At 40.1% G+C, this 14,359-nt stretch overlaps 1 protein-coding gene across 1 annotated transcript in view; it reads left to right on the forward strand.

Annotated features, from left to right (window-relative positions):
- Positions 1 to 3,476: 3,476 nt before the first annotated feature.
- Positions 3,477 to 14,359, forward strand: part of LOC120524992 (CD209 antigen-like protein C) — a 60,513-nt gene continuing 49,630 nt past the window's right edge. Inside the window, exon 1 of the mRNA XM_039746910.1 lies at positions 3,477 to 3,735. Within this exon, the coding sequence (XP_039602844.1) occupies positions 3,477 to 3,735 (259 nt within the window). The remainder of the gene's footprint in view (positions 3,736 to 14,359) is intronic.

Consider the following 14,359-nt stretch of genomic DNA (forward strand, 5'->3'; position numbering starts at 1 on the left):
GAAGAGCCCAGAAAAGTCCATTTTAGGTTTCTGTGGCACTTAGCATTCGATAAAGTGGATGGTGGGTGTTATCCTCATCCCACTTCTGACACCAATGTAGCACAGAGTGGCAAATGGATTTTTAACTTCTTCACATGACTCTTTTGGATAGCAGGATATCCTTAAAAGAAAGCTCACTATTGCAGCACTAAGTGAAATTTATATGCAACTATGGCAGGCTCTCTGTTTTTATAGTCTCCCCTGCAGCTGGTTCTGAAGCTGCTCAACTGGAATTTCAGCTCATAGTGGTGGTGAGTCATCCTCAAAGTGATTCAGCTTGTCAGCAGTGTTAAAATATATAACATCTTGTGCAATGGTAATTACTGACAAAGCAATCAAAATATTTCCGCCAGCAATCCCTGTTTAAAGAACATTAAGTAATGAGACAGGGGAAAAGTTTAGAATGAAGGAGGGAGGAAGTGCCAGGGACAAAAGAACTGGAAAGAGAGTGAGAAGGGGACTGTTCAGTTCTGTTATGCCAGGCAAGAGGATGAGCTCCCACCTGATAGATGTAAAGCTTAGACAGGTTATCCAGTTGTACTTCATGTTACCTTTAAATTTTAGAAACATTTATAATTTTATGACCTACTTTTCGTGATTCTAGATAATGGTGAACTGCCATTAGGGCAGCCTCTTGTCATCAAGTAAACAAATGGACTGCGGCTCAACATTCTGTCACTCCCGTGCGAGTAGGAGGACGTTGTATGGACCAAGCGAAGGTAACTCCACGCCAGGCCAGGGAGTGCACTAAACCTTCTCCTGTTGTCTCAACAGACCAGCCACGGGAAAACCTGTCTGATTCAACATTGAAGACAGCAGGATAATGTCACTTCCGGTTCCGGCGCCTAGACTAACGGCAGAAGAAGGTAACTTCCGGTTCCCCTAAGTCACTTCTGGTTTAATCACTTAAAACCGCCATCTTTTCAAACCTTCTGGACTCCAACAAATACACTTGTCTAAAAAATCAACCCATTGTAGCCAGGGATACTATACGGGTGGCTGCCCCAAACCTTTTTAAGTGTGTCGAGTCTGATCTTTTCACAACTCATAATGAAACTTGTAATGGAGCTCCATTAAAAAGTTGCTAGATAACAAATAGCATTTTTGTCAGCCACAATCTTTATTGCATATGTGGACTATTTAATTAAAATAATCATCTAAAAATGGAACACTGAAAAAAGGAACTTAAAGCATGCCAAAGTAGGTGCCTGAACTTCCACTTTAATATAAATGAAACTAAAATATGATTTTTCTTTAAGCACTGTATTTATAGGTCTCCATTACTGTATAAAATGAGACATTTGCCTTGAAAGGCATGGTTCATTATCAGCAAAATCAGTTTTATTTAATCATTGTGTTCTTTGTAAACTAGGCTTCCTTGGTCTTTTATGTGTTATGAAAATTATGAAATAACCTAAATTCCAGCTTTGGCACTGCATATGTCAAGGTGCATTTGTTGGTTTTTTTTCTGTATGCTTAGTTTTCCTCTCACACACCTTAGGCTGACTGTCAACTGTGGGCATGTGTGAGTGTGCCCTATGATAGGCTGACATCTTGACCTGTTTGGAATGCTGACTATTGGGGATTGGTTGGATTGGTAAAATGCATTTTAACATAGTATAACATTAATCTTCATTCAATTTAGGATCATATGGCATTCCACAAAAACAACGTCATGTTACCTTGGTGGTGAGTCTAATTTTGGGCCTGTGTGTAAGTATATTTTTAGGGACTGGCACCCTGTCCAGGCTAGATTTCTGCCTGCCCTAAAATGCTAGAGGAGGCCTTTTCTCCTTAACCCTGAACTGGAGAAGCTGGTTCAGTATACTGTATGAATGCATGGCTATATTGGAGTGTCCAATATTGTACTTTACAATGTGGGAAACCAAAACTATGCCAGAAGAAGGGACATGCAGAAGAAATGTGTCATGTGGCACACTGGTTACTATTATTGTGTCTGATGTTGCACAGCTGCAGATCAATGAAATCATTTTAGTGGTTAAGGGGCTTACTGATAATGTATAGGTGGGCAGAGAACATGTGGTGAGAACAGATCTGACCCATGGTGATGAGCAAACTCTGCTAAATTCGTTACATCTTAAGTTTGGTGAAAACACAGAAATGTTTGCAGTTTCAACAAACCAAGTGAAATGCATTGAGGTTAATGTTAGTTGCAGAAAATGCTTTGGAGAAATTCACTGAACAATTTAACTGACCTGTAAGGGTAACATTCTGACTTTTTGCTCCCTTAAAATAGAACTTTATTTTATCCCTGGTGGAAATTGATAGATAGATAGATAGATAGATAGATAGATAGATAGATAGATAGATAGATAGATAGATAGATAGATAGATAGATAGATAGAGTGAAGGATGGCCGGCCATTTATCCCGTCCAATACCCCCAGGCCGCCAGGTGGAGCCCTCCTTGCAGCATGGAGGTCCCCAGAAGACCAGCAGGGCATCATGGACAATGGAGTTTTTATGCAAAGCCCTGCTGGATGCCGTGGGGGCCACAGGAGGGAGCTGCAGGGAGGACAGAGGGCTTCTTCATGCCCTGTGACCCGGAGGTTCGTCATAGGAAGAGCGACGGACTTCTGGGTTGAAGAAAAGAACTTTTACCTGACCCGGAAGTGATTGAGGATCACATGGACTGGGGATTGAGAACACTTCCGGGTCAGGGATTATAAAAGGACTGTGGGAACTCCCAGACAACGAGCTGAGCTGGGTGGAAGGGTGGCAACGCGTCTGGGAGCTGGAGGATTGATTTATTGTGTATTATTGGTTATTTAATGAGTATTGTGGAGGAGAGTGTGCTTTGTACACTGTGGCGACAAAATAAAGTCAACTTTTACCTGGTGGACCTTTTACCTTGGACAGGGGTTCAAGGGAGCGAGAGCACCCCCTATCATTCACAATAGATAGATAGATAGATAGATAGATGTGTGAGGCACTATATTGAATAGATAGATAGATAGATAGATAGATAGATAGATAGATAGATAGATAGATAGATAGATAGATAGATAGATAGATAGATAGATAGACATGAAGACATTAATTTTTTTATTGCAGTCAATGCTTGTGTAGAGTTTGAGAGTTGCTAAGTAAAAGTAAAGACCTTTTAGAATAAATACATATACATGTTTTTTAAAGCTTAAAATGGTGATTTATACTGGGATCTGAGATGATGGCCGCTATAAAATGGAGTTGAACAATAATTAAGGTTGAATGGATAAAATGAAGGATTTTTTTACATTTTAATGTGCTTTAATTAGACTTATTTGTCACAATCTAAAAATAAAATACCCAAATATTGCTTGTTAAATATGTTACCCACCCTGTTTTCAGCTTGTCAGCCCACAGAGCCAAAGCTTTGTAGCTCTCTATTTGTAAAACCCTCACTTCCTCATTAAGTCTCTCCAGACTTCTGCAGTAATGGATGACATCTACATGAATAATGAAGTTTTGAACTCTCAGTGTACTTTGCCATCTTCCAAGAAACATGAAATGTACCTAAAATCAAGCAGGAGCTCACAGAAAGATGAGGCAGAGTTTGACAATGTCTATATGAATTTTGAGACCTTGAATGTTTATTCTCTTGCTTCTGCCAAACAAACCAAAATCACAACTGACAAGGTGAGCAGCTCTTCACAAGAAGAAAGAGAACAAAAGCCATGGCGTAACAGAGAGGCAGGTAGGTGGTTTTTACTCTGTGAATCCACATCACATCTTACCTCTTTTTACATTAATAACTTATACCTTTTACTTTCAATTAACATCCCAAATTCACTTCAAATTGTTCTAGGCTTGGACAGCACAGTGGTGCAGTGATTTGCACTGCTGCCTCACAGCTCCGACTGGGTCACTCTTTGTATGGCAGTTGCTCATTCTAGCTTTTTGTTGAATTTTTTTGTTTTTCTCCAAATTTTTCTCATACCAAATTCCAAAGATATATGATTAGTTAAGCTGGTGACACTTATGTGATCAAATATGACATGCATTGTCAGGAATTGGTACTCTATTCAAAGTTTGTTTCTGCTTCATAACAAGTGCTGGCTTGATTGGGTTAAGATCCCCACAACCAAAAAAATGGAATAAGTGAGATAAAAATTGGATGGATGAATGGATGGTCCAGGAAGTACTTACTGCGGTTTCTCTATTCTAAAATATACCACAGTTTAGTAATTCCATCTACACAGCAAGTGTGCTTGCTACACTCTCAAGACACGGAGGCACTACGTGATGTTACAAATAGAAAAACAAGTACAGAGTAATGATAATTAATCACTCTTTATTTTCTACAGTGAGAACAATACAGATGCATTTTATAAATAAATTGATGAGGTGAAAAACTACATTGGCGACTTGAACCAGGGTAGTCTGAAAAGTCTTTGCTACAGAAGCTGATAGAGGATGTGCAATATTATCATTAACTTTTTTTTTTTGAGATAAAAGACAAAATTAAATAAGTACATAAATAAATAAAAGTACTATTAAATGTGACAATAAATAAATAGAAAAGCATGAAATGTGAGCATAAATAAATAAATGTGTGACGTAATATGTATTTTGTTGCCTATGTATTTATTTAATTTTGTCTGTAATATTCTTCCAAAGGCAACATAAAATACAACTTGAGTTTAAAACTGTCACTTTCACTCATCAAAGCTAAGGGGGAAGGCTCTAGTGCAGGGGTGCCCAATGCGTCGATCGCGATTAACCGGTAGATCACAAAGGGAGTGCAGGTAGATCGTGTTGTATTCAAAAACATTTTTTTAAAAAGTTAGTCTATCATATATTCTCCCTATGGCATTTGCTACTTGATTGACATACAGGGCGGCCAGTCTGAGATCTCCTTTCTTCTAAGACACTGGTCATCCTACACGCACGATCAAACGCACGAGCTACTGCAAAACTCCGGCTGTGATCTAGTTAGCCTTCCAATTTATATCGACTAAAGAAGGGATTTCAAAAAAATGTTTGAGGAGGGTATGGGCTGAATGTGGAAATGGAAGAGGATTTGTTTTCTCACAATGTCACAATCGAAGTGCTTTTGTCTGACGTCCGAGGTTCGATCCACGATGAGGGGTGCAGTGGATTGTGTATGCTTGATGAGCCCAAAATAGGGCGAAACACGTGTAGCATACTCTTTGCATTATTTGACAGTTAACTATGTAACATTCTATGAGGTGTACCTGAGAACGGAGGAAGGGCGGAAGTAACGTAGTGTGGGAACTATAGCAAGCAGAGTCATGGCGGCGGTGTGTCTTTTCTTCTGTGGGAAACAAAGAGAGAAAGGTTAGTACCCCGCCACTCCCTCCCGGCATGTGTGTTCTCGATCGCGTTAAGGTCCATCCGCGGTCCCCTACGCGTATATATTGTGGAACTGGCCCTGGACACAGACGGACATCATTCATTCACCCAACACACGTTTATTTCCACAAAACTATTTACAATATTTACAGTGTCCAGTGCACAAACCCAGTGCCTCCAACACTAATCCCCCAAAAGTCCGGGCCTTTCACACAGTCCCAAGTGCCTTTCTTCTGGCCGCCTCCAGTCCTCTCTCCAGCTCCGTCCTCTTCCACCCGACTTCCACTCTCGAATAGCACCCCGGATAAGTTCCAGCTGCTTCCCGGCATTCCCCTGTGGACACGCCCCCGTGTGGTGGAAGTGCTGGCTGCGCACCCAGAAGCCCTCCGGGTGTCCCCATTCTTCTTCCTCCAGGGTTCTTCAGGCACCGGGGCACCGCCTGGACCTGGCCACGGGCCCCTACAGGGTTGGGCTTCCAAGCCCCCTACCCGAGGCCACCAACAAAACCATTGCGGTCGCCCCCTCGTGGTCGGGAGGAGGAATCAGCCCTCCTCCAGTCCCCTCGGGGGTCCCGGCTGGGCTCCACCCTCAGCCGCATGCCACTATATATATATATATATATATACTATATATATATATACTATAAAATACCAAGGCTTCAAGAGCGAGAAGTAGTGTGTTAAAGAAGCAATGAAAAAGAAAAGGAAACATTTTGAAAATAACGTAACATGATTGTCAATGTAATTGTTTTGTCACTGTTGTGAGTGATGAGTGTTGTTGTCATATATATATATATATATTTACACACACACACACATAAACATATATATATACATATCTATACATATACACATATATACATATATATATATATCTACATATATACACATACATATACATACACACACATACATACATATACATACACACAAATACATATATATATACATACACACACACATATATAAACATATATATACATATACATACATATCTACATATATACACACACAGCTATTTCGTATCAGTGCAATACGCTGCTTGTTAAAACGGATAACTCCGCTCTTACGTGCAAGTCTGCGTGGATATTATGAACTATCGATTTGTTCAAGTTCTATTTAAATTTTAAATAGAAGGAATTTTTATTTAGTCGACAGAAATATCTTTGGTAGGAATGGTAAAAACAGACAGGAATATTATTCCTGAATAAATCAACTCAAACCTTAAACAACTTATAATATTTTGCTCTCCATAAAAATATATCCTGTCTAAATTATACAAGTTAGAAATAAAGTAAACATTAAAAGAACAAACATTCAAATTTCTTTACTCTTATGTAATTTTATATAAAAAATAAACTTAGATTTTAAATATCCCAAAAGATTTTGCTCTCCATAAAAATATATCCTGTCAAAATTATACAAATTCAAATATGAACATGCTGCATAACAAAACCTGGAAATATAAATAAAATGTGTTCCTTTCAGCAATAACAAATCAAATCATTCAGTTGTCTTTGCTCATATGTCATTTTAGAGCTGGACGCCTGGCATCTTTTTGGCAACAGGTTCGTTTCTGTTTGGTGTGAGGTTCTGTGTTGTGGAGATTCTCAGGATGGATTGCAGGTGCTCATCAGTGAGGCGACTCCTGTGTGCTGTTTTGTTAGTCTTTATCACTGAGAAGAGCTTCTCACACAGATATGTGCTACCAAACATGCACAAGGTTCGAGCCGCATGTAGACGGACTTTTTTTGTTCTTCAAAGTCACCAAAGCGCCGTGCAAACTCAGTGCGCTCAGTTTATCAGCAAAGTGCGTATTTGGGAACACCGTAGTGACGACTTGGTTTAACATTACTTGGCAACAGGGAAAGTGGGGCAATTGCACTGGTGCATTTGTGTCTCCCATAAAAGCAGCTTCACTTGAAATCACTTTGTGATTGTGCACGGGTAAAACGTCCGCTGAAGTGTCAGATTCTTATTTAATTATTCTGCTTTCTGTATCTTCTGCATTGCATTCAGGTTACCCTGATGTTTTGTCTCATAGTGCCGTCTTAGATTAAATTCTGTAATTACAGCCACATTAGCTCCACAAATGAGACACACGGGTTCAGTAAACATATACTCAGCCTCCCATCGGTTTTAAAGGCTCTATTTTCAGAATCAACTTTTCTCTTCAGCATCGGTGAGCTAGCTTCGCAATAACTTGCAGCATCATAAGGTAGACTTGATTAACGCGTAAGTGTTCGGCAAGGCAGCTGAAGCGCTGCATTATGGGATCTGTAGTTTATTGTGTTACCAGCGCTTCATATACCTACAATAATACAATCAGTATATAAAATGATCTCGGGGCGGATATAATTACGCCGGGCGGATGTGGCCTGGCCCTTGAGTTTGACACATATGGACTAAATAGAACTTGAAAAGATATATTTTTCAAATGTGATCGCGCAATTCAGATAGAGTTGACGCAAGACTACAGCCTGCATCCTCCCTCGCTCTTACTTTTTACCGCTCATCTAATGAATACACTGAGTATGGCTTTACCAAAACAATCATTGATGGCTAATAAAGTATCCATTATTCGAGTATGTAGATCGGGATATATATATACATATATATATACCCGCGTATCGCAGCGAGAAGTAGTGTGTTAAAAAGCTAGAAAAGAAAAGGGAACATTTTAAAAATAACGTAACATGACTGTCAATATACAGTATTTGTTTTGTGAGTGTTACTGAGTGTTGCTGTCATCAAGGATTTGATTATCATTATTTCTTTCAATCAGGTTCGTATTTGTAGGATGTGTTGTGTTCAAGTTACATTCCGTGTTTGTCAATCGTTGTAAAGATAACAGGTTTCATTCATTCTTACTGCATCAATAAACAGCTCGTCTTCTTCTTTATCTGAGACCTGACACACTGCATGCACGGGCTTTTTTTACACTGTCTTCCTTTAGCGGGACATTGACTTTTTCCACCGTGTGCTTTGTTTCCGCAGTAGCTGGATTTATGAATATGCTTATCAGACGCTTCATATTTTTGCTGCCTTTTCAATTGTGTAATTCGGTTTTGTTCAGCCTTTGGAACTGTTGCTTTTATCTGTGCACTGCGTCAGTTCACGTGAGCCACTCGGTGTACATGCATCGAAGGTTCCCAGCTGTGCTGGTGCCATCTCGTGCTATGTCCATGGCTGTATTTAATGTTACCTTAGTCCTGGCACTTAAAACTTTCTCTCGCAGTTTCGCTGAGTTTGTGTCAAACACCACCCTGACCATCTCATCTTCCTCTCCATAAGCACAGTCCTTCACCCGTGAATATTTAGTGGGAGTTTGCTATTGGATTGCCGCTGACGGACGGCCTTATATGGGCAGGCACTAAATTACAAACGCCAGCGCAGCCTGTCTATGAACTTAATTTAAAGTGTAGGTTTACATCGTGCTTTGTTTCCGAAGTAGCAGAACTCATGAATATGGTTGTATATGTCACTCGCTCGCTTCTTATTGCTTCGCTGCCTTCTCAATTATATAATGCATGTTTTTTTCAGCGCTTTTTGGAGGTCTTCCTGGTTTTCTATGTACTGCGTGATTACGTGGGAGGCGTGATGATGTCACACGAAACTCCCCACGGCGTTCAAGCTCATCTCCATTACAGTAAATGGAGAAAAACAGCTTCCAGTTATGACCATTACGCGTAGAATTTCGATATAAAACCTGCCCAACTTTTGTAAGGAAGCTGTAAGGAATGAACCTGCCAAATTTCAGCCTTCCACCCACACGGGAAGTTGGAGAATTAGTGATGAGTCAGTGAGTGAGTGAGGGCTTTGCCTTTTATTAGTATAGATATATAATTTTTAATGTAGGTAGATCATTTAGACCTGGACATTTTAAAAGTAGCTCGCAAGCCGAAAAAGTGTGGGCACCCTTGCTCTAGCGAGTGCTGTGTCTTAATTGGTGATTGCCAGTACAATGGATTTAAACCTTCTGTCATCAAATACCATATTTACAGCAAAGCAGGAATTTGAGAAGCTGGTTCCTAATGATGAATTTCTGAGTTTACAGAGTTAAACTTAGAACAATACTTCTGGGCAACATTTTCTTGCACTCACAGTCGACATACACTGTGACAACTCTGAGCATGCGTGTGAGCCACAAGATTCCTAAGTCGAGCAAAGCACATGACTCCGCTCTGTAGACAATTCACCAATCAAAAAACAGCCTCTGCTAGACCCTGCCCTCTCAACTTTGACAGGTGAAAGTGACAAGCCAAAATGAAGTTTAATCTATCTATCTTGTTCATTTCCTTTATGCCCAATATTTCTGTGAAAATCAACCCTCATGTCATGCCATCTTTGTCACATTCTTCTTTCCTTCAGTTAAATTATAATAGTCAACACTTGTTAATTCAGTTAAATTGGATATGAGGTTGCGATTCTTCTCATATATACTTGTAAAAAGGAAACAGAGGCATCCAAATTATTTCAGTTACTTCTTTGCCATATTCTTTACAATATAACATAAACAATTTCCCCTTGATGTTAGTAGAGAAGAGCCAAGCAAAATGACACCTTTTATTGGCTAACTAAAAAGATTACAATATGCAAGCTTTAGAGGCAACTCAGGCCCCTTTTTCAGGCAAGATGTAATACAGAAACTGAAGTTTCCTGTATTTATATCCACACACTAGGACAAGAAACAACAATGGTAAATCTTTAAAGGAAAAATCTTAAATGTAAAAAATTTATAGGTTCACTCAGGCTAAGATTAATTTAACAAGCGAGAGAAGAACAATGTATGGTCAAGAGATTTTTGGATAAGATAACTGTCTAACAAAGTCTTTTGAAGTTTCTAATGAGTTTTCCAATACAATGTGGATCTATAGACAGGTTATCTGTGTCAGTCTGAGAGATGCAAACAATCCTCATACCTGGCCATAAACCTCTTGTCTTTATTCAAACCATGTTGTAATGCGTTAAATTTTAGCATGAGTTTAACTTCCCATTCTTTTCTCTCTTGCTGTGTTTTGAAGTTGCCCATAAGCACTGTGACTTTAAAGTCCCTCTCACAGTGTCCACGGCTGTTGAAGTGGGCCGCTACAGGAACATCTGTGTTGCCACGTTTAATGTGGAATCTGTGTAAATTTATTCTCTGGCGGAGTGTTTGTCCAGTTTCTCCCACATAGAGTGCAGTGTCAGGACATTTCATGCAGAGAATTAGGTAGACAACATTGGATGATCTGCAGGAAAATGATCCCTTAATGTGATGTTCAAGTCGGCAGTGTGGTATAACTATACGGTCTGTATTGTAGATGTGGGCACACGTTTTACATCTTTTCTGTAGGCAGGGAGATGTGCCATTTGCTGTGAGTTCATTTAGGGAGCTTCGGACAATTAGTTGCTGCAGGTTTGGTGGTTGTCTGTATGCCAGGAGGGGAGGTTCAGGAAATACATTTTTCAGTGTTTGGTCGCTGTTTAGCATTGGCTGAAGTTCTTTTATAATTTTTCGAAGTGTTTCAAGATGTGGGTTGTAGGTGACAACATGGGGAATGCTGTTCTTGTTGTCTTTGTTTTTATATTCCAGAAGGTTGTCTCTGGGTATGGCAGTAACTCTTCTTATTTGAGTGTCTGTTGTTTTGGGGGTATAACCTTGTTTGATGAAATCTTGTCTGAGCTCCTGCAGTTGTTGATCCCGGTCTGTCGGGTCTGAGCAAATACGAATGTACCGAATTGCTTGGCTAAAAATAATGGAGCGTCTTATATGCTTGGGGTGGAAGCTGTCACTTCTTAGGTAGGTCCGTCTGTCTGTTGGTTTGTGAAAAACAGAAGTTACCACGGTGTTATTTTTTAGTTGAACAGTGGTGTCAAGGAAGCTGACTTCTGTTTTTGAGTAATTCAGCTTCAGCTTTATGTTGGGGTGAAAAGAAGTATATTCATTATGAAAATGGAGGAGGTCCTTCTCACTGGCAGTCCAGATTATGAAGATGTCATCTATGTAACGGAGATATAACATTGCTTTTAAGGTGCACATTGACATGAAATCTTCCTCCAACTTTGCCATAAATAGGTTTGCATAGTGAGGTGCAAACCGACAGCCCATTGCAGTCCCCATTTGTTGCAAGTAGCAGTCCTGTCCAAAAGAGAATAGATTAGATAGATAGATAGATAGATAGATAGATAGATAGATAGATAGATAGATAGATAGATAGATAGATAGATAGATAGATAGATAGATAGATAGATAGATAGATAGATAGATAGATAGATAGATACTTTATTAATCCCAAGGGGAAATCCACATAATCCAGCAGCAGTATACTGATACAAAGAAACAATATTAAATTAAATAGTAATAAAAAAAAAAAAAAAAAATTAAAATAAAATGTTAGCATTTACTCCCCCAGGTGGAATTGAAGAGTCGCATAGTGTGGGGGAGGAATGATCTCCTCAGTCTGTCAGTGGAGCAGGACGGTGACAAAAGTCTGTCACTGAAGCTACTCCTCTGTCTGGAGATGACACTGTTCAGTGGATGCAGTGGATTATTCATGATTGAAAGGAGTTTGCTTAGCGCCCGTCGCTCTGCCACAGATGTTAAACTGTCCAACTTTACTCCTACAATACAGCCTGCCTTCTTAACAAGTTTGTCCTGGCGTGAGGCGTCTTTCATCTTTATGCTGCCACCCCAGCACACCACCGCATAGAAGAGGGCACTCGCTACAAACATCTGGTAGAACATCTGCAGCATCTTACTGCAGATGTTGAAGGATGCCAACCTTCCGGGAAAGTATGTGTCAGAGTGAATTTTATCATTTCTATTACTGACTTTGTGGGTATATCATGTTGTCTGAGGTATGTTTCACATGTCAATATGCCATCATTGTGGGGGATGTTTGTGTACAGAGCCTCAACATCCATTGCGGCCAGTAAGGTTCCCTCAGGTAAGGGGCCTAAAGCAGACAGTTTTTTTAAGAAGTCAGTGGTGTCCTGGATGTAGCTGGTTGTGTTGCGGGCGAGAGGTTTAAGAATGTGTTCCACCCAGCCTGAAACCTTTTCTGTAAGGGAGCCAATTCCTAAGATGATAGGCCTTCCTGGGTTCCCTTCTTTGTGGATTTTAGGAAGCATGTAGAAGTAACCCATTTTGGGGTTATCAGGAATTAAACTGTTTACATGATCCCTGATGTCAAGAGGAAAGCTACTTACTATCTTTTTTAGTTCCTTTTTGTAGAGATCCTTTTTGGGTCTTCTTGCAGTTTGTGATAATGCATAGTATTGGACAATTGCCTTTGTGCCTCCTGTATATAATCTGATGTGTTCTTGATGACTAAAGCACCCCTTTGTCTGCTGGTTTGATAATGATTTCTGTATTTTCCCTTAGTGAATGTATGGCTCTCCGCTCATCCCCAGTAATGTTTTCTATCCGATTTTGCTGCCTGTTTAAGATCCCTGTTTTCACTCTCTGTCGGAAGCAGTCTATATAGTTATCCAGGGTGGAGTTTCTGCCAGCTTCTGGTGTCCATGTGGATTTACTGGTGGGGTTGTTGTAACTGCTTATTGTTGGTTCCTGTGTGTTGCCATTTTCTTTCTTGTGGAGCCTGAAGAAGGGGCCTGAGTTGCCTCAAAAGCTTGCATATTGTAATCTTTTTAGTTAGCCAATAAAAGGTGTCATTTTGCTTGGCTTTTCTCTACTTTCTTGTGGAAAAATTCTTTTAGTCTGAGTTTTCTGAAGAATTCCTCCATATCAATGCAGAGTCTGATGTTGTCAATGGGCTTTGCAGGACAATATGAGAGTCCCTTTGTGAGTACTGAAGGACCTCCTCCATTTTCATAATGAATATAATTCTTTTCACCCCAACATAAAGCTGAAGCTGAATTACTCAAAAACAGAAGTCAGCTTCCTTGACACCACTGTTCAACTAAAAAATAACACCCTGGTAACTTCTGTTTTTCACAAACCAACAGACAGACGGACCTACCTACCCCAAGCATATAAGGCGCTCCATTATTTTTAGCCAAGCAATTCGGTACAATCGTATTTGCTCAGATCCGACAGACCGGGATCAACAACAACAGACACTCAAATAAGAAGAGCTACTGCCATACCCAGAGACAAGGATTGGAAAGGGGACATTACTTTCAGTAGTGCTGGAGTAGCTATTTTGTTTTCCAAGAAATTTCAAGTAGGTTTTTGTGATGTTGAGGACTGGAAAATGTGTGGAGAAATAAAAATGGGGATACTAGGCAATATACATGGGGGAGGATGAATGGAGGGATTATTTCAATGGCAAGGCTTGATCGTGTTTACTGTTTCAAGCACTACATCAGTTTATTTAAAAACTGTCACATTACCCCTACAGGGTTTTTAGATCACAGTTTGGTGTCTTATTCTGTGATCTTAACTGATTATAAGCCGTGTAGTGCCTACTGGAATTTTAATACGCTCCTCCTTCAAGACCAAAGTTTTATAGACTTTGGTCTACCAGAAAATATAAAATTGTAGGGGGTGGTTTGCAAGATCCAATTGTAGTTTTTAAAATACTGTGCATTAGTCACATTTTGATAGATTTTAATTTTTAAAAATCCACATAGAATCTTGACAAATTTAAAATCATATGGTGTGTGAATAGTATATTATATAACTGTATTAATGAAGAACTGTGGTTTGTTTTTTAGGGGAGTTTGTGGCTTCACTTGTGCTTCCAAAAATCTCCATCCATTATCCAACCCGCTAAATTCTAACTACAGGGTCACGGGGGTCTGCCGGAGCCAATCCCAGCCAACACAGTGTGCAAGGCAGGAAACAAACCCTGGACAGGGTGCCAGCCCACCGCAGGGCACACACACACAACAATTTAGAATCACCAGTGCACCTAACCTGCATGTCTTTGGACTGTGGGAGGAAACCCACGCAGACACGGGGAGAACATGCAAACTCCACGCAGGTAGGACCCGGGAAGCAAACTCAAGTCTCCTAACTGTGAGGCAGCAGCGCTGCCACTGCGCCACTGTTGACTGATG

The sequence above is a fragment of the Polypterus senegalus genome, chromosome 3, assembly GCF_016835505.1.
Source record: "Polypterus senegalus isolate Bchr_013 chromosome 3, ASM1683550v1, whole genome shotgun sequence".
Classification (NCBI taxonomy): Eukaryota; Metazoa; Chordata; class Cladistia; order Polypteriformes; family Polypteridae; genus Polypterus; species Polypterus senegalus.